This window comes from Rosa chinensis, chromosome 5, assembly GCF_002994745.2.
Source record: "Rosa chinensis cultivar Old Blush chromosome 5, RchiOBHm-V2, whole genome shotgun sequence".
Lineage (NCBI taxonomy): Eukaryota > Viridiplantae > Streptophyta > Magnoliopsida > Rosales > Rosaceae > Rosa > Rosa chinensis.
Window position 1 is genome coordinate 30024894 of NC_037092.1, and position 27989 is coordinate 30052882.

The 27989-nt window shown below is 42.4% G+C and overlaps 1 protein-coding gene and 1 pseudogene across 1 annotated transcript; both read right to left on the reverse strand.

Moving 5' to 3' along the window:
- Window positions 1-844: 844 nt before the first annotated feature.
- Window positions 845-4793, reverse strand: LOC112203610 (annotated as a pseudogene).
- Window positions 4794-5892: 1099 nt separating this feature from the next.
- Window positions 5893-9012, reverse strand: LOC112203611 (G-type lectin S-receptor-like serine/threonine-protein kinase At1g11410). Its single transcript, XM_040507302.1, has 7 exons — window positions 8790-9012; window positions 7628-7753; window positions 7244-7446; window positions 6928-7138; window positions 6603-6840; window positions 6294-6444; window positions 5893-6195 (listed from the first exon to the last, which is right to left on the reverse strand). Exons 1-7 carry the CDS (start codon window positions 8995-8997, stop codon window positions 5893-5895), a joined length of 1440 nt encoding a protein of 479 aa, XP_040363236.1. The 5' UTR covers window positions 8998-9012.
- Between the last annotated feature and the right edge of the window lie 18977 nt (window positions 9013-27989).

Below are 27989 nucleotides of genomic sequence, written 5' to 3' on the forward strand. Positions count from 1 at the left end.
TTGAGAATCAGATTGCAGTGGTAAATAATATCTACAGTAAGGCCAAGCCCTCAGGTTTGCCTACAGTAAGTTCAATAATTATGGACCAGATGACAAAGATTGGATGTAAAGTATGAAAATATAACAGACCACGTATGAAAAGATTGGACCAGATGACAAAATTTACATTCTCATAGCCTCTAACCTACATGGCAAAGTTTAGAAAATTCAGGGAATGTATCTACACCAACCTCCCAAGTAACAATAATTCATGAAGGATTAAATACTCGTTACTCCTCATACTTTTGCATGAAAAACAGTTTAGTCCAAATTTTTTAAATTAAACAGTTTAGTCCTTATTCTTTCTAATTCTCACACAACATGTCCTAAAATGACTATTATACCTCTCTCTCTCTCTCTCTCTCTTTGCCTCCATATATATATATATATATATTGTGTATGTGTGTGTGTAGAGAGAGAGAGAGAGAGGCAGAAAAAATAAAAAATAAAAAGAGAGAAAAAAATACAAATAAAAAGTGAGGGGTATAATAGTCATTTTAGGACCTTTTGTGTGAGAATTAGAAATAATAAGGACTAAACTGTTTAATTTTAAAATTTTGGACTAAACTGTTTTTCATGCAAAAGTATGAGGAGTAACGAGTATTTAGTCTATTCAGGAAAATAAGTTCGTCACATTTGATACTGGAAAAAAAACAAAACAAAACAAAACACTACATGTTCCTCAATTGGCATCATGAGGTGATAAACTAAATAGTTAGCATTATCTCTGTTTACTGGCAAAAAATAAGCCACAGCTGATAGTTTTCACACTTACAGCTGAAAGACTAAAACTTGGAAGATTAAATTAGTAAATAAGCCAAAGCCTAAAAAGGGCAACAAACATGGTATTTACAGCACCCAAACTTGAAAGATCCAGCTCTAATTCTTCGCTTTCTAATTCAATAGCCTGGGTAATAAACAAAGGAATCATGTTCAGTAACAAATACTCATGCTATGCCAAGTAAAAAAATTATCAACAGAATCCGTATTAAATGCATGCTAATAAAAGGAACATATGCAATGTCAACAGCCATACAGTGTGGAATCCAATCAAAATACAGGCAATTGAGCCTTCAATAGTCCAATATTTTAAGCACCCCAAAAATATCTAGTATAAAATTACCTGACTTTGCACTGCACTCAAACATGGCTGGACCAATTCGCTCGCATACTAATCTACCACTTAGGAGACTCGCAATGACATCAATCTACATAATATACGGCAAAACATGAATTAGGACTCTAAGATGACATTTCTGCTAAAAGAGCTAACATTTGCAGGTAGTACCTAACAGTATAAATGATGGGGACCAAAGCTTAATTGCTCACCAAGTAGAGAAGACAACCAATTCTGGATTCATCTGATTGCCATAGAATAAGGGAAGATTCAAACACTTCAATGGAGAAAGCACCTCTTGAGATTGCTCCAATAGCAGCACCCCAAACAAATCCGCTCTCGGTTTCTTGTCCTATCAAAGCTCCAGTTAGAGATCCCAACAAGGTGCCCACTGCACACAAAAATGTCATTTCCTTCGGTTAGAATATGAGCAACACCAAAAATTTCGTAATTGTGAAAAAGTGTTCATCTTCCAATGATTTAAAATTCCAAATTTTGGTAGAACATAAAGGCCAAGAATTCCCAAAACCCCTTTGCTTATAAGAGAAAGGTTTACACTCTAATCAAAGCTAGAATTTAACAAGACAATGGCATATGCATCCAAACGAAATTTCATTTCTTTATGAGAAACTACAAATTCCAATGCATGAAATTGAATTCCTCTTCTAAAGCAAGGGCGACCCAATTGATATTGGGTGCAGATATCAATGATTCAAGAACCCAAATCCAATTCATTGCAAAACCCATGTCATCAACACAGAACCAGATCAACGAATAACATCCATTAACCATCAGCCAAGAAAGACAAAAACTTTAATAAAGAGAAAGACAATGAACAATCAGAACAAAACAAACCAGGAGTATACGCGCTTCCCAAAAAAGAAAAATGAGACAAACAGAGAGACCATAAAAACTCACCCAAAGCAAAGAAGAAGGTGAAGATCGTAGAGAAAATGTTCCCAATAATCGCAGAAACCGCAAAGTCCAGCTATGTGTCATTCAAGCACCAGAATCCAACTAACAATTTTCAGTAAAAAAAAAAAAAATCAATTATGAAAATACCTCAAGGCCTTTAAGATGGAATCATCACCCAACTTCTTAGTAACTTTCGGCCAGCAGAGGAAGCAACCAGTCCTAGTCGTCTTCCTCAATAACTGTAACCTTCACACTGATATCAACCTTTTCAAACTAATCCCCAATTAATCAAGAAAAAGATATCAACAAATTGAAAACCATATGTAAAACCGGAACATCCGATAGTGGATAATAGCTACTTACTACTAAATTCGAAGCCTAGCTTCTTCCTCTTCTTGCTCGGATGAGAAGCCGACGCCTCGTCCTCTGCAATAGAAACATTGAACGCTTCAAAATACCGAACTTGGAGACAATTCAACCCTTGATTGAATTCATAAAGATTCCAGTTATCGAAAAGAGCTCATCATTGTCGTCGTCATCGAGGGAGATGACATTGAGAGGCTTTACACGGCTGTAATTGAAAAGGTGTTCCAGTTCTTCAGTAAAATCTGCCTGCAAAATCATAGACTAGTTACTTTATGAGAATAGCGAGAAAGAGAAATGAAAATCTTAGGTATATGAGGAGAAGAAGAAGAAGTAATAGGAGCAAAAAGTATGACGATATTATTGAATATGTGCCCCATTTTAGCCTTATTTCTCCCTTAGTTTAGTGTTTTGAGTCATTAAGTCATTTTGAGAGTCTTGTTGAGTGTTTGGAGTGAAATAGGCGGAAAAATTAAAATTCATGAAAAATCCTAGCTAGATCAGGATTCCTCACTGTCGACTGTTTTTGCGGTCTTTACATTTTAATTCCCTTTATTTTCTCTAGAAAATTCTGATATTCTCCTGCTTGTTGTAGGAAACATTGCCTGGTGGAACTCTTGAAAATAGCAATGATGGAGTCATAAAATAAAGCCTTTAAGAGATTTGACCAAGCAATGAAGAAGGGAAATAAAGGAGAAAGACGTTTTCAGTTGGGGAATAAAGGAGAAAGACGTTTTCAGTTGAGGAATAAAAGAGAAAGATGTTTGAACTGGAAAATAAATAAGAGAAAGACGTTTCAGCTTGGAAATTAAGGGAATTGCCACATTATGAGAGGAGTTAAGGCCATAAAGGAGATGTTTCAGTTGGAAAATTAAAGGAATTATGATGCAATCCCATCCATCCAATGATGAAGGGTATGATTGACAAAAGCCAATCAATGCTCCCCTATAAATAGGCAACGTCCAGAACAGAATTATCATCACTTCCCAGCCAAGATCATTTCCTGGCCGATCACTTCCTGGCCAAAAACCATTCCAAGACTGCCCAATTCACTCCTAAAACCTCCATCTCCTACAAGACCGTGATCACCATCCATCCATCAATCCACAAAGCTCTTAGGCACTGAGTCAAGGATGCTCCACCACCATAGCAGAGACAAGTTCATCACCGTGTTGCTAAGCCGCTGAGGAAAGCTTCAAAGTGTAACTGTGACTCTATTTACAATTTTTGTTTTGGTTTTGTGTGTTTGGATTTGCGAGTTGTGTAATTGGAGACATGACTTTTTCAGAATATTTTTATTAATATTTTTGAGATTTTCAGTTTATTATTGAGTTAATTTCAAGAATCTTTTATGATGCATATTACAATCTTGTGCCCTTTTACGTGTTTAGGTAATTTTCAGAGTTAGGTTAATAAGTTTGCATGCTAGAATAACGGTGAGAGTTCTTGTGTGTTTGCTTAATTTGCTAAGAGTAATTGTTATTTGTTAAGACACTGAGTTAAACAAGTAGTAATTAGTTCTAAAAAGTGGTAAAAACTATGTTCAATGGTTAAATGATTCTGGAAATTACATGTTAAATTCTATGTGTAATGGTTAATTTGCATGTGTGAGTTAATTCGAGGGTTAGATAATACTACTAGTTAAGAGAATTACGCTGAGTGTTTTCGAAAATTAGTAGTATTAGGCTTGGTAAGGACTTTTCCGATCCAAGCCTACATTAGAACGAATTAGATAAATGGATTGATTGGCTGAGGCTTTTCATTTGGACTCTTATCTAGGCATTTAAGATGGGCACATTTTTGTAGCATGTTGAAATGGATTTTCTGTTTTTACACTTAGTAATTTTCGAGTGGTATTGGTCTAGGTTAGGGAAGTCTATCATTGCATATAGTTTATTTGTTTTGTTTTTATTTTAAGTAGATTAGGAACCAAATTTGAAAACCCCCCATTTTATTCTTTTATTTGTTAATTGACCCTTTTGTGTAGGTGTACCCTACAATCCCCGGACTGAACGATCCCTGCTTATCCTATACTGACAACTACATTTTGCAGGGTTAAATTGTGAGGGTATTTCAGCCGCTTCAAGAAGACGGTGACCATTGTGAAAGTGGGTGAGAATGCAGTGAACCGCGCTGGAACATGCCTGAAACACACAAATCGGAGCTATAAATGACTAAAATTGAATTACGAAAATCACAATCGCAATTTGAAAAGGTTATGGTTTGAATTTGGGGAAAAAAACAAACCTCTTTGACTTTGTTTTGATGGAGTTGGAGATTAAGTGGAGTTGATCCAAGCCAAGATCTCAGATCTACCGACGAAGTAAGCCCCGTCCATCATGCCGATATTCGTCGCCATTTTCAGAATTACTGTGGGAGAGAACCTGAGATTTGAGTGAGTCAGAGTGAGCTGTATGAAACAACTTTGCGGCCTCTCTGAGTTTAGAGAGAGAGAGAGAGAGGATGAGGTTTTGGTTTTGTGTTTGTGTAGGAACAGAGGCGCTGTAGGGAGTGAGGAGTGAGGGTTTGTGTCGAGAGTGAGGCTTTGGGTCGATCTGTTTTATTATTTTATTGTTCAAGTGTAGGGTTTCAAGCCCATTTGGACATTGCCCTATTAATTTGGACAGAGACACACACAACAGAAATTCATAACAATGTGGTATGAATGCATCAGTTTTAAATTTGTGGTTTGTCTCTTATCAATATGACATCCCCTTTTGGGGAGTTAGAGAAAAATGGTGGTGGGAAATCTTCCTCCTTTCTGTCAAACTTTTGATTAGACCACAGTTATATTATTTCTCGTCGTACGATCAATACATGTTGGACAAAATTTGGGATTTCATATGGGGTTTAGCACCACTTACATGGTGGGAAACTTGGCGCTCAATTTTTTGAGCGTCACACAACAGTTTTTATCTTAAATGTCTTCTGAACTAATTCCTAAGTCCCTATCAGACGACTGCTCCTACAAAAATGATGTCTGAAAAAAAAATTCAATCACACGATAGATAACTGCATAGCGTCATCTGAGAGGTGTTGTCTGATTCGATCTTTGTAGTAGTGTCTCCTCCATTAACTTATTTTCCAATGCAAGAGAGCTATATATTCTAGTCTAGAAATGCATGTTATGAAGCATCTTGGATATTGGTCTTGGCCACCTTCATCCACCACAGGGTAACTTGGATATCGGTCTACGAGATCCATGTCATGATCGGGTCGCACCTCGGCTCGTGTACTAAAAGGGTGTTACTTATTCTTGGTGACATAGTTATACTATAGGTATCTATATAAATATATTAGGGTGCAATGGGGTAGAAACTAACAATCAAAACTCATTTGTATAGAGATCATCTTTATCTCTAAATGCTTCAAGATAACACCCTCCAATTGGAAGATAATAGAATCTTTCGTATGTTGCTCAATTAGATTATCATTGCAACTAGACATACAATAAGCCTTTAGCGAGCTTCTACAATTGTACATGTGACATCATTCACTGAACTAGCTCCTTTGTTGCTTGATGGGTCTCTACTAGGACTCATTCTCTTCAGTAAAAATGCGGGTTGTCTTGGTGAAGGAAGAGCTGCATCATTACCTAACATGGAAACAACTGCCAACATGGTTGGCCGGTCAGTTGCCAATTCTTGCACACACAGGAGTGCGATTTGAATGCACCTTATAATTTCACTAACAAGGTAAGATTCACCTATAGATGAATCAATGATTTCCATGACTCTGCCTTCTTTCCATAACTCCCAAACCTGAAAATAGTTTGGTCATTATCAAGTTAGCAATATAATTAAGTAGGGTGTATATTATGATAGTCATTGTTTGCAAATAGACAGACGTGCATGCTTACATGTCCAATCAAATTTGAATATGGATACCCCTTATGGGAACCAGCATTCTTTTTGCCAGTAATGATTTCTAGCAATAAAACTCCAAAACTATATACATCAGACTTAATTGAAAACAGTCCTTCCATTGCATATTCTGGTGACATATAACCACTGTAGAAAACAAAAATCGAATGTTAAGCTTCATTCAATAACATTTATATTGGGTACACTTGCCACAAGCTAGTTGTACTTCTTTAGTGTTTGTTAAGAGTGATAACACATAGACCAAAAAGTTATTCTGAAATTTTCTAATTTTAGGGGAAACTTACTATGTTCCAACCACACGATTGGTATTTGCTTCAGTTTGCTCCCCTCTAAATATTCTAGCCATACCAAAATCTGCAATCTTTGGGTTCAAAGAATTATCCAATAGAACATTGCTAGCTTTTAGGTCTCTATGGATAATTCTTAGTCTCGAATCTTCATGAAGATATAATAACCCTCTAGCAATCCCAAAGATAATCACGAAGCGTCTTGTCCAACTTAAAAGTGCTCTCCTTGTTTCATCTGGATAGAGTAACTAATTACTCTTGCTTGCTTGAAGATACAAATAACAATTGCAGATATACATAACAAAGAAAAGTAAAGACTTACTAAAGATGAAAGAGTCCAAACTTTTGTTTGGCAAGTATTCATAGATTAGAATCTTCTCTTCATCTTCAACACAGCAACCTAAAATCTTGACAAGGTTTCTGTGTTGGAGTTTTGCAATCAGAAGAATTTCATTCTTAAACTCTTCAATTCCTTGGCCAGAAAACTTGGATAGTCTTTTTACGGCTATTTCCTTTCCATCGTAAAGTATCCCCTGAAATTGAATTTCAGAAATCAAAGAGAGTAGCTAACGCGACACATGAACCAAATTTTTTTTCTTTTTTTATTTTGATTTCATACATTATGCAAGGGGAGCTACCTTATAAACAGAGCCAAAACCTCCTTCTCCAAGCTTGTTTTCAATGGAGAAATTGTTTGTGGCGGTTGCTAGTGTGTTTAGATGAAATAATAGTAACTCTGAGTTTATTCTACTATCATCAAGAGCTAATCCACCAATAGCTTCTTCGAAGTAGGTTGATCCGCCAGTAAGCTTAAATGAATATTTATTTTGCCTACGCTTGCCTATTATCAAACACAATAAAATAATTTTTTATAAGCTTCTTTTCATACTCATATCTTGATATAGTCAAGCTTAGTTAGCCTTAAGAAATGATGTTTCATAATGCAAAACAGGGGAGTTTACATAACAAGTGAGGTGAAAAATGTTGATAAATGAATAGAAGGCAAGATCAAGTTTATTTACCTTTCATCTTCATCCTTACCAACCAATAAAGAGTAAGCAAGAGAAAAAAAACTATAACAGCAGATCCAAGTGAAATTGCCAGCCTTGCCTTCTTGCTAAGAGAACCACCTGACTTTGCATATTGAGCTACAAAGGTATGAAATAAGTAAACACCCAAAATCCAAAGTACTGGAAAAAAAAATTGAAAGACTTGAAGATTAGGAAATTATTGAAATTTTAGAGTTTAGAGGTAGAGAGGGACATAACAATAATGGTCGCAATGGTTTTGATGGCAGCTTGGATGTTGGTGATAACGGCTGTTGGAGGATAGAGTTGGCTAGGTTCCTTGTTGGGTCTTGTTTACTTTTTAGGTTGATGTTGTTGATGTTAGGCCTGCAAGTTTTTTTTTTTATATATCTATCTATCTATCTATCTAAGTCATGCTTTGGTGGTCAATTAATTGGTACTCAGTTGTGTACAACTACCCAACTGACGTTTGATGTAAATCCAAGAATGGAAAATAATAAGAACTTGAACTGCCTTACTAGTTTTCATCACTACTGAGCATGGAAATCAAATGAACAGTTGAGCAGGACTGCTATCTATAGTTCTATAATATAAACGGAAGTGCTCAGACTTCTCCAAATATGGATTGCCCAAAATACCCTTTAGTGTAGAAAATTGAAACTCATAATCAAAGCATATTAATAGTTATTCTAATAAAACAAAAAACGGATAAAAAGCATAAATACAATTTTTTTTTTTAAGACCGTCAATCGCACATGCATTACACGAGTATAAAGGTAGTGTAAGTAAAATGACCCCTCATATCCTAAGTATGTAGTCCATATAAATTTTTGAAGAATTATGATATTACCACAATTAAATTGAGTATGGATTGTTAAGTTAGTGCTACTCACATAAGGAACAATTTTTGAGAGAATGTGAGGTACAAGTGCATTTGACGGTTGAGGGTAAATACAAGTTTTAAGTTATTGTAATTTCAGTATTTAAATTTAATACACGTGGTTGAAATCCACTTGTCTCTCACATTCCCTTAAAATTAACCCTTACATGAGCAAGCCTAAATGTTAAATACTTCGAATTCACTATTTTTATATGTTTGTTCAAATGATCACATTTAGCTCTAGCTACTGTAGTATTATAAACATAAAAAACATACCTAAAGAAGTTGAGTCGACTCGAACATATAAATCTTGACCAGCATTGGAGAAAGTCCTCGTGTCCATCAAGTCCCCATGCCATATCACACACCCGACCCCACCTCCTTGCTCATCCGCACTCGTGTTTGTGAAAGCTGTGCAAGAACAATCCATCAAGCACTTTTGTTTGCACTCTTTCAAACTCATACTCATGCTCATATGTGCCATAGATGAGTCCGGTATTTTTACACGCGCTACCTTCATGAACCCTTCTCCATTTTGACATGTGGATGCTCCCGCTTTCCTAATGCACCCACCCCCACCAACACTCAAACGAGGTGATTTGGATTCGAACCCAGGTAGGCACGTGCAAGCCAACTGCTTGTCTGGGTCACAGTTGGTATTTGGACCACACTGTCTATAGTGATCACACCACTCAGTCGGGTAGGAGTAGAATTTGATCCATCGATCATTCCACACGAACATTTGAAATATTCCTGATTCATCAAGCACCCCCCTTGTGATCAATGTAGGAACATCATACATGAAGTATATCTCATCTTCATTGTTGACAAAACTTGCATTGTAGACTCCGTTATCGGTTATTTCAGGTCGACCGCTCCATTTCTCCCCTATCCAAGGGCCGCCCCGCCACAATGCTTCTCTACCCTTCCACAGAAATAATTGCGGAAACCCCATCGGGTCTATCCCACATGTACAACTTCCAGTTCCCGGGTCATCTTTTGATTTCCAAGATGTTAGGCGCCGCTCCAACCCGGACCGCCGGTTCAGCCCAATCTTCATAAAGGGAAGCACTGTATCTGAGGGGTAATCAAAGCCTTCCCACACAACTCTTTGGCTACCATTCTCAATTAAAACAAGATTTCCTGTATCCAAAAGTTTGGCTGTAAAATTGGGTGGTGAAGAGAGAGTAACGTTTGCGGACCAAAGAGGGGTACTTCGGTCCTTTCCATGTATGACAAGACCTCCATCACCATTGATCGATAGCACTCCATAGGAATCATTGACTGGGTTGTCTCTGTTCGCAACCCAGACAATGGTTTGCCCTGGAACTTTGTTATGCCAAACTCCAACATAGCGGTGCTGAGGATTTCTGCGGCTGAAGAACCCTAGTGCAAAGATTTGAGTGCTAGAGACTAAAACGTCGCCGTCTTTGATGGGACGGTTTGGCGTAAGGGCTTCAAGGGAAAGCTGGCAAATGCTAGAGGGGAGAAGAAGGAAGAGAAGCAATATCTGGATAAACGCTTCGATATTGGAACTCATGGTTAGCTTTTGTCAGTGAGACTTTTTGCTTTGGCTATTTCTATTTGTGCATCACTTATTTCCATTGGACTAACTTTATATAGTCAATCCAGTTGACTAGTGATTAGAGGGCCCATATTAGAATTCTGGGGACGAGACTAGGTAGACATTTATTATGTATTGGGTCTGCAGGAAGAAAAATGCGCACAAACCTTATCTGAAAAATTACAAGTGTTTGTTTGACAAGTCTACTAGGTCAACATCTTGTTGCGTGTATGTGTCAAATCTGGTAATGTATTTTTGTATATTCAAGCACATTCTTACATGTTTACAATTATGCTCTTATAGAGCTGCTACCATCACTATCTTACGCTACCATAACTATCCTACTAATTAATATTACAGTTGGAAGTTTACTGATACATCATAAAGGTATAGACAAATAAGTCAACACATTAATGTAGTATGGATAACTTTGTCAATTGTGGAGATATGCTGATACAGAGCAGATCTCTTTATCACGGTTGGTGTGCTGAGCAGCTCACGTAACACTCCCCCTCAAGTTGGGGAATAAATGTCTCGCATACACAACTTGTCTAGTGAGCAGTGGAACACTTTTCCAAAAATAGCTTTGGTCAGAATATCCGTAAGTTGATCTTCAGTTAATGATTTATGACTCCAACTTCTTGTTGGATCATAATTCATATATATATATATATATATATATATATATATATAATTTTTTTTGGTCATGTATTTTGATTCTCTTTAATTCATATTCTTCTACCTTTCTTTCTTCCTCTTTATTAAGATTTGAATATATGAAGATCACTCTTCGTTTCTGGTAACATTATGAATATAACTCATTCATTCCTTAACATTGTGGGAAACAAAGCATCTCTGGCCATGGAATAGGAAAAATACAATGGTAAAACCCAAAAATATATCTGGTGTGTGTGTGTGTGTATATATATATATATATTTGTGCCATAAAACATAGAAATTACTTGTTCTAAAAGTTCAATTTAGTGTTGACTAATCTAAGAGAAATTTTAAATACACATCCCTAATCACTTAATACACATCCCTATTATATTTCAAATTAGATTTTGTAGGTAGGTTGAATGACCAAAACAGACATCTATGCATTAGAAAGAAAGAAAAAAATAGTCATATTTTCCTTATATAGAATAACATATGTATAAATAGTTAGATAAACACAACAAATTTCTATACATGGTCTCCTAATTTAGTACAAGAATAAAGTTAGAAACTATCTAATTTATTTTTTTCTTAAATAAATTGTAATTAAATGAGGTTAGAATCTGTTTTTCAGTGATTCTAGAATTTGTTTCTGATGTTGGTAACTGGTTGCTCTTTTTAGTATTTCCATGCTCAATTCTTGTTTCTCTAGTATTTCCATGTACCTGGATATCCACGAGATCCAAGGGACACAAGCAATCCCTCAAAGACTACTCTTCCTCAATATTACTCTCCCCCTGAAGAGGAGTCTTTAGGGAAAAATATAGATCATGTTCAAAGAATGTAACATCCATGGAAACATAGGTACGTTTAGTAGTGGGGTTATACACCGATATCCCTTCTGAGTGAAAGCATAACCAATGAAGATACACTTTTCAGCACAAGCATCCTACTTAGTCCTCCGGTTTCAATGGATATGTACATAAGTTTTTCTTTGGATCAAGGGCATAGGTAGGTGGTAAAGGTAAATGACTGGCAAGAGCTTAAATTGGTGTTTGTGGTGGTGGACAGTTTTCCTTGGCTGTGGACTGAAGGGCTTGTGTAGGAAGTCTATTTATGAGGTACGCAGTAGTTAGGATGGCATCACCCCAAAAATATTCTGGCATATGAGCTCCGATCAACATGGAGCAAGAAACTTCAAGAATGTGGCTGTTCTTTCGTTCCGCCACACCATTTTGTTGATGTACATACCAGCAGATACTTGAATGTCACAAGGTTTGGTACTATCACCAGACCCCACAGGACTTCCCAAGATTGATCTCATTTTCATTTCGATGCACTCCAACAATATGATACTGTTGAGCTAGAAGTTCATTATAAGTAATGTCTTATGAAACCACTATTTCTTCTGTCCTACCACCTATGTTAAAAGAACTAACCCACTTCCCACCATAGTCAACGCCAAGTCTGAACTCACCCATTTCCCTGAAAACAAAGATGCTAAAACAATTAACAAAGGAAGTATAATAATTAATTAACATGCAAGGAACTGAAGATGGATAACATTTTTATTATGATTAGTGATGTTTTCCTTGTTCTGCAAACTAGCCTTCTCCTTATGTGTTTTGTCTCCATTAACCAGAGTATGAGCTTGTTCTTCTGCAAATGGCTTCATTAGAGTTTCATTCTTCTTTCTCACTTTAGATGCTTTTCTGCATTCAAGAATCTTCAAAAGCTCATTCAAGCACCATTGTGAAGAAGCATAGTCTGGTGAAACGATGACAACCCAAACCTTTGGTCCCTCAATTGCTTTGTCGAGTTCTTTGCGAATGTTCATCCCTTTCTCAAGATCTATGTCATCTCTATAGGTGGAAATTTCGCGCTGACTTAATGGATCATATATATGGTCCGGAAAATTCAGGTGGGTATCCTCCCCTCTAAAACTCAGAAAGACATCATGATTCCGTCCAAAAGAAGGTGTTGACGGCACATGTTTCCGTAGCTCATGAACAACTGCTCGAATGAGTTTTGTTTCGTGCCTAAAGAGTGAACAGAGATAATATTATTCGATTAGTTGCATAATATTCATCATATATTCAAGTTATACATGCAATAGTTTTTTTTTTTAGGGGAATATACATGCAATATCTTGATCGTAAATTTTTAAGCGATTTAGTGAGAAAATTTTCCCAATTGGATGGCAATATCTTTTTTCATTCCGGCCTCTTCATTTAAATGAATCAGATGAGAGTCTTTTTCCTACTTGTTTTCATTTTTTTTCTTTACTGTCATAAAGTATAACGCTGATGTTGATACCACTTATATCACATACCGCCAAGCATAAGCAACGACCTCATAGGTGGGCCCCGCGACATTGTTAGTCCCGCCTACGACATGCATCCAGTAGACCGACACCCGAACTACCTCGCTATGGTGGAGGTCTACCGGTATCTCGCCGGGAGGCTACCCTCCCATGCTCTCCAAAAGGCTTCAATAGAAGTAAATATGTGTATTATGTCCCACATCGGAAATGTAAACTAGAAGGAGACTTCCTTTAGCTATAAAGGGAAGTTCTTCCCTTCGTAGATAGGATGGATCCATGATCCCCACACTTGTATCATTACAAAGGTCACTTGGCCTCACTTATAGTGAAATATCTAAGTGGACGTAGCGTTGCCTCATGGGCAAGGTGAACCACTATACATGCTCGTGTCACTATCTCTCTCTCCATCATGCTTCATACTTAGTTCCCGTATTCTCACTCACGGTTGGGAAATTCAAACATTTAGTTGTCATGTAGTTCTAATTTCGTTATGTTTCAACATGATTACATGAAGTCTCAACTACATATATGTAGACAATCTAATTATATGAACACATTTCTAATCCCTTATCTTATGTTAAGGATTCAAATAATGGAGAATTGTTTCGATCACTAAAATACAAAACTGTTCATTCAAAGCAATGGAGCGTCATGTTCAGACAACCCCAACATGATTTGGTATTCAGGTCAATCCCAATTTTCAACTTCTCCAATTGGAAAAAGATAAGTTCTCATTTACACTTTTAAATTTGAGCTAATGCAATGCTTTACATGCTTCAAATAACAATTTCTATAATCTAAGCATGCCTACAAAGTATGATAGTTTCGATATCATATCCATTTATGTCTACGTGTTAATGCTTAATTTAATTGGCCGTCAATTAAAATTATTACATGTATACATTTGACACTAAACAAATGTGTAATGTACGGCACTTAAAATCCTCGTCCTGAGCGGGGTACACCCAAGGGGTAAACCAAGGTCAAATCCTTGTATAAAATCCCTCCAGTCACGCTCACGCTACCCCATCGGGTACCAGAGACACCAAGCCCTCACTCTACCCCCATCGGGTACAAGAGGCACCAAGCCCTTACTCTACCCCATCGGGTAACAAAGGCACCAAGCCCTCTCACTACCCAGCCTGGTACCAAAGACAGGGCCCCCCAACGGGTACCAACGTGGCTGAACACGAGGCCTACAAGCCCTCCTAAATCCTCTACTCGAGCGAAGTATCCCAACGGGATAATTAATGGGTAGCTCCCTTACAAAAGCCAAGGTCCAGTCCCTTGCACCCAAATCCTTGCCCTGAGCAAGGTACCCCCAACAGGTAAGCCAAGGTCCAATCCTTTGTGTTAATGTCTAAGATTCAACGATGGCTAAACCCTGGTTAACACTGGTCCGATGGGCAGACCGCTCCTTGTGATATAGTCAACACTTCTGCTACCTGTCAAGTAAAATACAAAGGGCGTCAAAGGGAGACCGCACTGGGCGGTCTTCTCTTCTCCGATGCCTAAATTAGTCAATGTATTTATGTTGACATAATAACAGTAAGTAAGTAGTAAATGCGTCATTAATGAGGAGAGAGGAGAGAACCTTTTATAGGTGAGGAAGAGGCTGACCTCTTCCATGTTTTTGATGTAGGACTGATATGCTTCAGTTCCTAGCTTCTGGAGCTTCTAATGCTATCTTGATGCAGAGCATGGCGGCGGGTCAGTGGTGATCTAGGGATGAGCTGGGGCTCAAGCGGTAGCCTGCTTGGCTGTGTTTCCATAAGTCACTCCATTGGTGTGAGTTGGTACCGCTGGCGGTAGCATGAACGTGGCTCATTATGGCTAATTATGCTTGCCAAAAGCTCATGTAAGTACAAGTCCCCTAAGTCCCCAGTCAAGAAGGGCAATCTTGGTTGGGGAGATGCCTAGCGGTTTGAAGCGTTATTTCCACTAGACTTGCAAAAGCATAATTAGCGTAAGTGCGTTGTCAACCATGGACTTACTGAGAAAACGCTTTGTACCCTTTCGAGTGGGCCCCTGCTAGGCCCCCCAGGGAGTCCCCCGTTCCCCAGCTAAGATAAACCTCCATTTGGTCGGTGTATTGTTTGTTGAGGGGAGCTGCGCAGAGCAAAGGGTGTTGGGTAGCGAGCCCAATCTTTGATACCCGAGCAGTGGGGGTCAATGTGCCTAATCAGGGCTGTCATAGACTGTTTGACTTATCCCTGTGTCCCGGAGGGACATAGCTTAACTGTAACGCCGTGTGGCGGTCATCGTCAGAATGAGGTGTTGCCTCGGGAATCGCCGTTGGCGGAAGACACTCCGCTGATAGTAAGCAGGAAGAAGTGTCGCAGGGACCTGCCCAGTTGTAGCTCAACGAGCGGTGTTGCGCTCAGTGGAGACTGTCGCTTGCAAGAGGAAGGGAGAAGTTCCGCAAGCGGAGTTGCGCTTAGCGGAGACTGTCTCGCTTGTAAGAGGAAGAGAGAAGTTCCACTAGCGGAGTTACACTTAGTGGAGACTTTCTCGCTTGCAAGAGGAAGGGAGAAGTTACGCTAGAGGAGTTGTGCTTAGCAGAGATTGTCTCAACGATTGATATACTTGCTCTTTGATAGTTACTTCAGATAGACACTTTGCCTGATAGCGCCCGACACATGGCCGTCATGCACTGGGTTAGCGTGTTAGATAACGTCTCCTCAGCACGCCCATATCGTCGCCATTAATGCAAGTAATTATCATTTTTGTAACTGAGGTGACGCTTCGATTAATCCGGATAGTGGGTGAGATCGTGGGACATGCGTACGGTGCTCGGTTGATGTCGTTTTTCAGTGGACGGCCCAGATTTGTTTGATGTTGGCATAAAACAGAGGGAAACCACAGTGGGTTTGACATCTTTTGCACTTCAAATCCTAAGTCGTCATGTTCAAGCTTGTTTTCGTTATCTGAGATTTTGAGGGTTTCGTTCGGCAAATCGAGTGAAGTCGTTGCCTGTCGAAGAAAAGGTCCATTGGAGTGAAGAAAAAAAAACATCCCCATGCGTATCAGAGCTAGTGTTTCTCAGGTTGGTGATCTGAGCCTCGTCTCTATTTCATTGTTTTTTGTCAGTTTCTGGTTTTGCTATTTTGAAGTGATTTCTGCCATTTCCCTGTATACTTAAGGGTCTAGAATGATTTTGGGTGTTTGTGGTGGAGAGTTGAGGTTTATAAGTTTTCTAAATGGTCGAATCTGGGTTTTGAGTGTATATGCATTATGTTCTTACCTTGGTACTTTCTGGGTTTTCTGGGTATGGGTGTTCTTGATGTTCTTGGCTAAAATTTGACATAGGGTTAGTTTAGATCTTGTTGGAACTGACTGACTTGGGTTTTAGGGTTTGTGATGGCTAACGTCGTAGAGATCTCAAGCGGTGAGGATTCCGGGTCTGACGTGTCGCTCAGCGGTTCAGATAGGATATTTATTGATTCGTTACGTCCATCTGCCCCTATAGGAACCTCACCACCAAAACCGCTAGACATCGAACCCCTGCAAACCATACCCTGGGAGGTAGCGATGGGTCGTGTTGGATGTCCAGAGAGTTCTAGGGCAAGGGAGGATGTTGCTACCGGTAATAGGCGTGAGGAAAAGCTAGCGAGCAATAGCGCCACAAGCAGTTCCGCTGATGAGGGAGAGGCTGGCGGGGAAGAGATAGAGTCAACCTGGGTCCTCCGCGACGGTACTGCAGTTGACGAGGTGGGAGGGTCGATGACAACCGCTGCCGTTAACCTTATCAAGCGGGTGTTTCGCCTTCCTGGCATGGTGAAGTTGAGCCCGCTGACCATTGATGAAAAGGCTTCCATTCTGCCAGCGGGGTATGCCGCCGTTCACGAGGCCATCTTCCTCCAAGGGGTCACCTTTCCGCTACTGCCCAATCTTCAGATCTCGATATGAAAATTTGACCTCGCTATGGCGCCTGTCCGGTTGTTAGGGTCTAACCGTGGCAGAGGTGTTACAATTCTATGAATTGGTATACGTGAGGCACTAGGGCTGTAGCGGACAGGTAAACCCCACTCGCCACCAGGGGCACCCAAGTTGATAGAGAATTTGAAAGATTCGATGTCTCCCTGGCGAGCGACCTTCTGTGTTGAGACCTCGGGGTGGGAGTATGACGCAGGGGCGAATGAAGGGGTGCCGACATTTAGGATTAAGTCAGAGTTCCAACCAATCCGGGGTTGTTGCCAGTCTCCGCTAACAAAATTTGGCGGATTTTTTGTATGATATGCCCTTTTGTTTTTTTCTAATCATTGCTTCTTTTTCTTTACAACGGGCTTGCGTTTTAATTTGATGCGTGAGGACCAATGCCGCGTAGCGAGGATAAAGGGTTATTGGAAGAACCACAACCTGCTTGATCTTCACCTACTCGGCGGTACCATTCTCATCTCGGCTGCGTCGGTTCTCCAGTGGTGCAGGCAGAAACTGGTGCAGACCGCAGGGCTGCTGGCGGGATCAGGGTACAAGGCGCCCCGAGAAGGTGAGGGAGAGAGTGCCTGCAAACCTTCGTGGGCCCCAGAAGGAGAAGGTGGTGTCAGGGAGGGAGCCCATTATTATTTCGGGGTTGGAGCCGCTGGCAAAATCGAGGCCTGTCACCTATGGTGCCACACGAGCTGTTCTTCAGAGGAAGCGGCGGCAGAACGACGCCGATGAGGAAGATAAGGCAGCTGACACCGAGACCATCGGGGCTCTCCAACAGAAGAAGGCCAAGAAAGCTTCACATCCGGTGACTGTGGTTGTCGCTGAAGAGGTGTCGCAGGGTGGTTTAGACTCATTCTCTGCCTATGCGGAATTTCTGACCGATCCCAAGCGGGAGTTCCTCTTCCATCTCTGCGAGCGGCTCGAGTTTGGTTGGCTAGATGGGACGGTCCGCTCGATGGTCATTCAGCTCGGCATTTGGGCACCTGTTCGTTGGGCTGCACGAGCTGTTCCCGGCGGAGCAGCCTCAGGTTGAACGGCAGCTGAGGGAGGAGATAGAAGGTCTCCAAAGGGAGTTGAATGAGGCCCAAGACTAGCTGGCGGAGACCAAGCGGCGTCTGACCAAGGCGGAGTGTGATGCTTTGGATGCCTGCAGCAAGCTAAGTGTTGCCATTAAGCGGGACATTGAGCATAACGACCACGTATCCCAGCTGGAGCAAGACATTGCCCTGCTGAAGGACCAGCTAGCGACGAAGGCTAAGAAAGTTGAGATCCTTCAGCGGGATTCTGCCACCAAATCCGCAGAGCTGAAGAAGTTCGAAGATGAAGTTGCCAAGCTGGGGAGTGAGAGGAGCCGCATAGAGGCTGCTGCCGTGGAATCATTTAAGCAGTCCATGGTATATAAGCAAGCGCTGACAAAGGCGGCGAAGGTTGGTGCCGCTGCCAACTTGGACCTGCTGAACCAGAAGGGTGCCATTTACAGTCTCAGTCTACCAGCTCGTCAAGCCAGCCACCTGTGCTAGTGGACGGGTCTGCCGCTGCTCAGACTGGAGATATGCGTTCTGGCAGTGGGGAGAGTGATCATGGTTCGGCGGATGAATCTCAGCGGACTCCACCTCCTACCCAATCTGAAGTGTCCCGTGCAGAGTTCATGGCGGCCCACACTCGGGAGGATGGCACCATGGTGACGCTCGCCCTACCGCCCGTGGGTCTGATCAGATAAGTCGCCTGGTTAATCCACAGCCGCTGGTGGGCGAAGAGAATGTTGCTGCTACTCCCAACAATCCATGAAGACGACTCCGTAGCCTTTTTTTTTTTTGTAATACTGCTGAGGCTTCTCTTTTTTCTTTGAACAATTTTTGTAAGACTATTTCTGGGCGGGGAGTCCCGACCCTAAATATATGAAGTATGCTTATTTGTTTCTAAAATTTTGCCAAGTGTGATTGTTGCTTGATAGCATGATTGCGTTGTTTGAATGTTGACGTACCGCTAGAGTTTTTTGATTTGTGCTTTTGTTAGTCAATGAAACATTAAAGGAATTAAAATTGTTCCAAGTGCACGATGTAGCGGACGTTGCCCACTGACTGTTGTTGGCGTTGCCAATTAACTTGTGCGGGACTTGGTGACAATGGTTTGAATAATTCCTCGTTTCATTGATAGCTGACAGATCAACGTTTACAAAAGCGGGGTTGTACCTGTTGGGTAGCTTCCCTTAGCTAAATATTGAATAAAAATTTAGCTAAGTCAAGATGCTCTTGGGTAGCGTCATGACTATTTGTAGTAATACCAAAGGTGTTCGGTATTCCAAGGGTGGGTCGTTGTGACGTCATCCTTGTCCATTAAGTAGAAGGTGTTGGGGCTAATGACTTCCACTATTTTGTATGGTCCTTCCCAAGTTGGGCGGAGTGCCGTTGATGGTGGAATGACTTCCTTCATTACTCAGTCCCCCAATTGGAGGTTCTGAGCTTTGACTCTGGCATTGTAGAAACGCGACACCCGTTGCTTGTTTTGCAAGTTGTGCAAATGGACATTGTGGCGTCTTTCCTCAAGAAGATCTTTGTCGAGGTAGATGCCTTCGCCATTGGTCTCGAGGCAATAACCCTTGACCTTAGCGGTAGGTTGGGTGACTTCAATGGGTAGGACAGCCTCAATTCCAAACATCATACAGAATGGTGTTTCACCGGTGGTGGAAGTTGGGGTAGTCCTGATGGCCCATAGAACTTCCGGGAGCTTCTCCGCCCATAAACCATTGGCGTCGTCGAGTTTCTTTTTAGCAGCTTCTTGATTATCTTGTTTGCTGCTTCGACTTGGCAGTTGGTTTGGGGGTGAGCGACAAATGCAAAACTCATCTTGGTGCCCAGGTTAGCAGTGAAAGATATGAGTTCCTTGTTGTTGAACTGTGTGCCATTGTCTGTGATGATCGTGTGGGGGACGCCGTAGCGGCAGTAGATGTTCTTCTAGAAGTGAGTTACCTTGGCGGTAGTTATTGCCGTTAGCTATTCTGCCTCTATCCATTTACTGTTGTAGTCGATGGCGACAATGATGTACTTGAACTGGCCCTTGGCGGTTGCGAATTTGCCAAGCAAGTCCAGGCCTCATGTGGACTGGATCCATGGGCCAATAATGATTGACAGAGGTTCTGCAGGGGCGTGGGGGAGGCCAGCATATTGTTGATATTTGTGGCAAGACCTTGACACTTTTCTGGAGTCATCGCCGAGTGTGGGCCAGAAGTAGCCATGTCGCATTGTGCGATTGGCCAGGGATCTGGCGCCTAAATGGTTCCCACATTCTCCGGTGTATATCATTGCTAGCACGACCTTCCCCTCTTCTGGGGTCAGACACCGGAGGTTAGGATGGGTGAATCCTTGGAGGTAAAGCTTGCCATTCTGGATGTTATAGCAGGTTGCTCTCCGCTTGAGTTGTCGTGCCTCGACCTTGTCTGCTGGCAATGTTCCGTTGAGCTTGTATTCGATGATTTCATCCATCAAGCTGGGATTGATCTCAATATTGAAAATCTCCACTAGGGTTTTTGTGATGCTTGGCTTGTCAAGGCATTCCACCCTTGTGTCCGTTGGACTTTTATGTGGTTGAGTGGTTGCTAGTCGTGCCAGTGAATCTTCCTTAGCGTTCCTTTCCCTGGGGATTTGTGTGATGGTGTGAAATTTGAATTTTTTGAGAAGCGTTTTGACATATCCCAAGTATGCTGCCAACTGTTGATCTTTGGCCTGGAAGGTGTCGTTGACCTAGTTGACGACTAACTGGGAATCGCTGAATATGTTGACGCTGTCAGCACTAGAGTCGATGGCAAGAAGCAAGCCGGCAATGAGTGCCTCATACTCCGCCATGTTATTTGGGCTGTGAAATTGAATTTTAACGCGTATTCCACGTTTAGTCCCCCTGGCACTGTCAAGATAACGTTGGTGCCACATGCGTTGGCGCAGGCGGAGCCATCTACATGTAGCTTCCAGTATGACTGTTGCTTGGGTGCTGGTTCCTCGGCGGTTGCCATGGCTGTATCGCCCTCCGCTGGCCCTAACGTGGGCCCATCCTGCTGCTCCGTGAGCTCAGCAATGAAGTCAGCCACAGCCTGGCCCTTCATAGCGGTTTGTGATCTATAGTCAATGTCAAACTCGCTAAGCTCGATGGCCCACTTGCTAACCCGCCAGGAGTGCTCAGGGTTCTGCATTACCTGCTTCAGCGGTTTGTTTGTCAAGACATAGATTGTATGAGCCTGAAAGTATTGGCGGAGACGTCTAGCGGCGATAATAAGTGCAAGAGCGAGCTGCTCTAGATGAGTGTATCTTATCTCCGCTCTGTTGATACCTCTGCAGGCGTAGAATACTGGGAGTTCCTCCTGGACCTCTCGTCTTACAATGGCGCAGCTTACCGTTGATGGGGATACCGCTAGGTAGATGTATAGTATCTCACCCTGTGCGAGAATGGAGAGAAGCGGGACTACTGCCAAGTATTCTTTCAAGCTCTGGAACGCCGCCTCACAATCTGGGGTCCAGTCAATTACTTTCTTGTGGGTCCTCTTTAGAACCTTGAAAAATGGGAGGCATCTGTCGGTGAGTCTAGAGATGAACCGAGAAAGGGCGGTTAGTTTACTCTGGAGACTTTCAATGTGGACCTTCCATTCCAGGGACTTCATGTTGAGGATGGCTTGTACCTTGTCAGGGTTAGCCTCAATGCCTCGTTCACTGATGATGTATTACAAGAATTTGCTGGCGGTGACGCCAAAGAAACATTTTTCGGGATTGAGGCGCATACCATAGGCCAAGAGGATGGCAAAGATAATGAGTAGGTTTGCCACGTGTTCGTTAGCCTTGATGCTCTTGACTAGCATGTCGTCCATGTAGACCTCTATTATTTTACCAAGGTGTTCTGCGAACATGGCGTTCATCGACCGCTGGTATGTTGCCCAGCGTTCTTCAAACCGAAAGACATGACATTGTAACAGTATAGGCCCCTGTCGGTTATGAAGGTGGTGCACTCTTGGTCGCCAGGGTGCATCGTAATTTGATTGTATCCTGAGAAGGCATCCATCATGCTGAGCAACTCATGCCCCGCTGTAGCGTCAACCAGTTGGTCGATGAGGAGCAGCGGGAAACTATCCTTGGGCATGCCTTGTTCATACCTTTGAAGTCGACACACATCCGCCACTTTCCACTGGGTTTTTTTACCATGACCAGGTTGGAAATCCACTGAGGGTAATTGACTTGGCGGATGAACCCAATGCCCTAAAGCTTGGCGACCTCTTCCCCTATTACACGATATCCCTCTTCATCGAAGGCCCTTCGCCGCTGCTTGACCGGATAGAAGGATGGTTTGATGCTCAACTTGTGTGTGATGATCTCAAGGGAGATGCCCGGCATATCAGCGTAGGACCATGCAAAGACGGTAGCACTATCACGTAGAAATTGAGTGAGTTCAGTAGCTATCTCTGGGGCTAGCTGAGCGCCGATGAGGAACGTCCGCTCAGGGTGTTCATCGGAGATGCTGATTACCCACAAAGATGTTTCTGGGTTGACAGGTTCCTTTTTCACATATTTCTCCTCGTCATCCCTAGGATCCTAAAAAATATTGGCTGCTGGTACATGGTTTCCAACCGTTAGGATTTCATGGCGGCGCGTCGACTATGCCATAGTTGTCGAATAACACTCTCACCCCAGTTGTTTACTACCTTTAATGCTGCATGTCCCGTTGGGTGTAGGGAACTTCAGGAGAAGCATGTATCCGGCTATGATGCATTTTAGTTTGTTGAGCGCCGGTCTACCGATGATGGCATTATATGAACTGAAGCAATGGACGATGATGAACTCTGTATGAATTTCCGCTGTGCATGGGCTAGCGTCGATGACTAAGTGTATGTAGTCAGAACCTAGCAGTTGTGTGATGTTACCGGAGAAGCTGAGCAAGGGTTCGTGATCCTGGAGCAATTTTCTATTCCACTGGAGCTGGTTGTAGAAGCCATTGAAGATGACGTTGACAGCGGATCTGCTGTCAACAAGGACCCTTCCCACTGACCATTTATCGAGCATGGCATCAATCAAGAATGGGTCGTCGTGGGGTAAATGCACTCCGCACTCCTCCTCCTTTGAGAAGGTAATGGATTCCCAACCAAATTTTGGGAGTTTAGCGGATGTTGTAAACTTCCTTGGGCTGGTTGGCGCGTGCATAGTGCTTTCTTGCCCCGTGAGACATGTTGGTAATCGGAGCACCGCAGTCGATGGTGTTGATAAGGCGCACGAGTTTGATGTTGGCGACCACTGGTGGCGGTTGGTGCACCTTGAATTGTTCCATCTTACTATCACGATACAAAGTGTCAATTTCCGTTTTGAGAGTGTTGCAGTTGTTGGTGTTGTGACTGCTATCCTCATGGTATTTGCACCACTTTCTGGTGTTCTTGGGCTTTCCCACCCTTAGGTGCTTTCTTGGGGGTGGCCGTGGGATCTGGTCCTTGTACTGGTCGAATATCTCTTCATACGAGGCTGTTACAACTGTGAACACTGCATACTTCTAGGAGGACTCTCTCTGTTTGTTACGGTTATCCCTGTGGGATGAGCGATTGCCCTTGTGGTAATGCTGGTCCTTTTGCCGCTTGCTCTGGTAGTTTCCCTGTTGCCACTCTCTCTTCTTATCAGTTGACGGCGTAGCAGAGGTTTTGTTAGCAGTCTCATAATGGCTGGAAGAGGGCTAAGTGGACTTTGCCGGTGTTGGTGGTGATGGTGGGGTTTCTCCATATGTGATGAATTCTGCCTGTGCATGGATGACGACTTCGCTCATGACATGGTTATACGCAGCATTTGGATGGTTGTAATTGAGATGATAGAGAAATGGTCCCTTTAGGAGTCCTTGCTTGAAGGTTGCTAATGCCATTGTTTTATCAAGATTGAGGCACTGAGACGTCGCTGCTCAGCACCTGGTGACAAATGCCATCAATGTTTCCTCTGCCCCCTGCTTGACGTTGAACAGTTGAGTTGTGTTGTGATGTCCCGCGGCCGACAGGATGAACCGAGAAAGGAAAGCGTTCGATAGTGCATGGAATGAGTCGATGAATCCTGGTGGGCATTCAAAGAACCAGCTCATTGCCTCATTATCTAACGTTTCGCTGAATAAGTGGCAGAGGGTGGCGTCGTCAAATCCCTTGTTGTTAGTGACTTTTTTTAAGGTGTCCAAATAGACAAAGGGGTCAATCATGCCGCCATAATGTGGTATCTTTGGCGTCTTTGCATGTGAGGGCTGACGAATGGTCCTGGCCTGGACACATAGAGAGGATTTGGAAGTGGAGCTAGGGCGCCTGCCTCCACCCAAATTAGCCTTTGCTCTAATTGTTGCATCCTTTCCAGGATTAGGGCGATTACGTCGACAACAGGCCCAGCCTAAAGGTTTCCTTGGTTCGGCTCCTGCCTGGGGGTAAGAGGATTACCCTTAGTTCTAGCTCTAGTCGCGAAGCAATTAGTGCGTGGTTGCGACTCTGCTTCCTGTTCCAGCATTAGTCGGGGCAGGGGAGGTGGTCCCATTCCCAGTAACTCGGGTGGGTGTTCAGTGGAACCTGCACCTGTATGACTGGTGTGTGCATCAATCCGCCAGTATTGGGTCGACTGCGTCTGGTGCTCTCCGATTGTTCGCTCTGCGCTGGGTTGGCATTTGCTTCCAGCACCTTCTTTAGTTCATCGAACCTTGACATCAGCGTGGCCACTTGCTTTTGGGACTCGGCCATTTTTCTGCGCTCTTGTTCGCGCTCCATGTTTGCCTTGTGAAGTTTCGCCAATGCAAGCTCATACATAGAGGCGAGATCATGGCCTAGTGGGCGACTGCTGCCTGGTCCGGCCTCCGCTGCAGTTTGGGTCAGAGGGACCTGGGATGAGCCCTGGGGTTCCACGCTAGGGTTGACCAGAGTGTTGAATAATGCACGGTTAACGTTAACTGCTGGGTTAACGTTAGTTGCTGGGTTGGTAGGATGGGGGTTGGCAGATTGGTCCGCCTGCTCTTCGGCGTTTTCCCCGCTACCGTTAATCATGGTAATTGTTATAGTGGGATGGCCTTTTGTTCAAGGATTCCCACAGACGGCACCAATGATAATGTCTAAGATTCAGCGGTGGCTAAACCCTGGTTAACGCTGGTCCGATGGGCGGACCGCTACTTGTGATATAGTCAACACTTCCGCTACCTGTCAAGTAAAATACAAAGGGCGTCAAAGGGAGACAGCGCTGGGTGGTCTTCTCTTCTCCGATGCCTAAGTTAGTTAATGTATTTTTGTTGACAGAATAACAGTATGTAAGTAGTAAATGCATCATTAATGAGGATAGAGGAGAGAACCTTTTATAGGTGGGGAAGAGGCTGACCTCTTCCATGTTTTCGATGTGGGACTGATATGCTTCAGTTCCCAACTTCTGATGCTATTTTGGCGCGGAACGTCAGCGGTGATCCGGGGGTAAGCCGGGGCTCAGGCGGGTAGCCTACTTAGCTGTGTTTCCGTAGGTCACTCCATTTGTGTGAGTTGGTACAGCTGGCGGTAGCATGAGCGTGGCTCATTATAGCTAATTATGCTTGGCAAATGCTCATGTAAGTACACTTTGCTTTTGAGTTATCTCCCCTCCCGAGCGTTCTCTACACTTGGGGGACTTATTCGTACCACTTATCACAAATGGAGATATTACCCGACCGGGACTATCATTGAGCTTCACGCTCCCACTTTCCGGGCATATGTAAACATCATGCTTATGCCTTAGCGATACGCATGAGTTTTGTATTATGGTCTATTAATGGAAATATTGAATTTCTCACCTTTTGTTGATTGAAACAATTAAATTCCTTTTACATCCCATTAATAAGACCATAGGACAAAACTCACACAACCTACCACCCGCTCGACATGAGCGAACTCAACTCTTACACTCCCGTCGCACATGAGCCAAACAATCAAGTTGTAGCTTATACATTCGGGTTAAGTAAGTTAGAGTTCCTTCCTCTAACCCATACTCGGGGGACTATCATGGTCTTGCCATAGTCTCGCTAGTATGACAAATAGTTACTTCAAAAATCGGAGCTCTATGCTTAGCCTGACCGGCACTGTCGAACATAACCTAAAGTCCGAACTCCCGTTTTACTAACTATGTGACTTGGGGGACTCGGCGAGTAACAACACTCTTGATCCTAACACATATGCATCAGGTGCATATAACATTTACATACCATCATGCTCGTCATCACACATCTTTGCATCATATGCACTTCATTATACTATCACATTTCAACTTATACGTCATATGTCAACACTACATACGTGCATATACACAATGTGTAACATGCATCTCATATAAACATTCATGCACCTCGATGCATTTGACTCAAATATCACTTAAATTTCCCTAGCGTAATCAATATGCTCTTTGTACACTCTTACCTTATTTGCAGGTACTAGCTCAATGATGAGGCCCCCGTGGCACCAACCTCCCATGGAATACTTTACAAGACCCGAAGAGTCCCTTTTTGCTTACAGAGTTGGGGGACTAGTATGGGTATGGCGTTCAATGAGGTCATCACTCATACTTGGTGGCATCATATTTAACTCCCCAACCAAGAAGCGCCTCTTACTTGGGGACTTGGGGGACTTGTTGATACCACTTATATTACATACTGCTAAGCATAAACAACAAACTAGTATGTAGGCCCCGTGACATGGTTAGTCCCGCCTACGACATGCATCCGGTAAACTGACGCTTGAGCTACCTTGCTATGGTGGAGGTCGGCCGGTATCTGGCCGGGAGGCCACCCTCCCATGCTCTCTAAAAGGTTTCAAGAGAAGTAAATATGTGTATTATGTCCTTCATCGGAAATGTAAACCAGAAAGAGACTTCCTTTAGCTATAAAGGGAAGTTCTTCCCTTCTTAGATAGGATGGATCCATGATCCCCACACTTGTATCATTACAAAGGTCACTTGGCCTCACTCATAGTGAAATATCTGAGTGGACGTAGGGTGCGTTTCGGGGGGCTTTTTAGCTCCCCCGCTTATAAGCAACTACACCCAAAGTGTTTGGTAACTTGGCTTCTTGGCAGCTTTTTCCAAAAGCAGCTACTTTTTTTGTCGAAAAGCATAAGTCGGCTAACCCCTACTTTTAGAAGTAGAAGCCACTCGGGATACTGTAGCGCTAAATACTGTTCATTAATGACTCTTTTGTAATACCATCTCCTACCCTCCCTCCCTTGAACAAATTACACACAACCTAGGAAGCAAACACCGCTCTTCTCTTCAGACGCACTCGAATCTCTCTCTACCCTCTCTTTCTTCTGTCTTAGTTAATCAACAATGCGACTCCGAGTTCAAAATCGTAGCCTCAATCAAGCAACGCGGCATTGAAATTTGATTGAGGGTTAGTCTTCTTAAAGTTTATGAGTTTGTTGATCTTCTGAAATTTTGATGCCCATAAATGGTACTTAAGGTTTTATGCATAAATTGGGGCAATTCTATCTTTAGTTCAATGTGGAACACACTTGTTTTTTATATATCTAGATGCTTATTAAGATCTGATATCTGGGTTTGGGCATTAGTTTTCATTTTGATCCCATTTACTTGCTTTCTTCATCATGAGTTGTAGTTGTATCAATTATTGATTGTGGCATTGCTCCAATACCTTTGCCCTTGTTTATCATAGAAACATTTGTATATAGAGCTGTTATTTTTAGTCTGGTATGAGTTTCAATGCAATTTGATATTGAATTTCACATGAACTTCTCTCTTGTGTGTGTATTTGTTTCTATAGTTGCAATATTGAGGATATGTGTATCTCATTAAGAATTCAAAATCCTGCATTTATCTCTCAGACCTCAGTCACAGAATCAATTTATTTTGGTCAAGCAGTTAAAAAAATTGTTATACTTGAGTTACCCTTTTTGAAGATTTTCTCAAAACCTTGGCTGTCTTGAGATGTGTTTACTCACTGCAAGTTCCATTGCATTTATATATATATATATATATATATATATATATATACATATATA

What these genes read in the sequence shown, in the direction of transcription:
- LOC112203611 (XM_040507302.1), bottom strand. Translation starts at nt 8,997, where the DNA reads ATGGCACATATGAGCATGAGTATGAGTTTGAAAGAGTGCAAACAAAAG. An exon ending in AATCGTGTGGTTGGAACATA is followed by an intron (nt 6,445 to 6,602) that starts GTAAGTTTCCCC and finishes TGTTTTCTACAG; the next exon opens with TGGTTATATGTCACCAGAAT. An exon ending in ATTCAAATTTGATTGGACAT is followed by an intron (nt 6,196 to 6,293) that starts GTAAGCATGCAC and finishes AACTATTTTCAG; the next exon opens with GTTTGGGAGTTATGGAAAGA.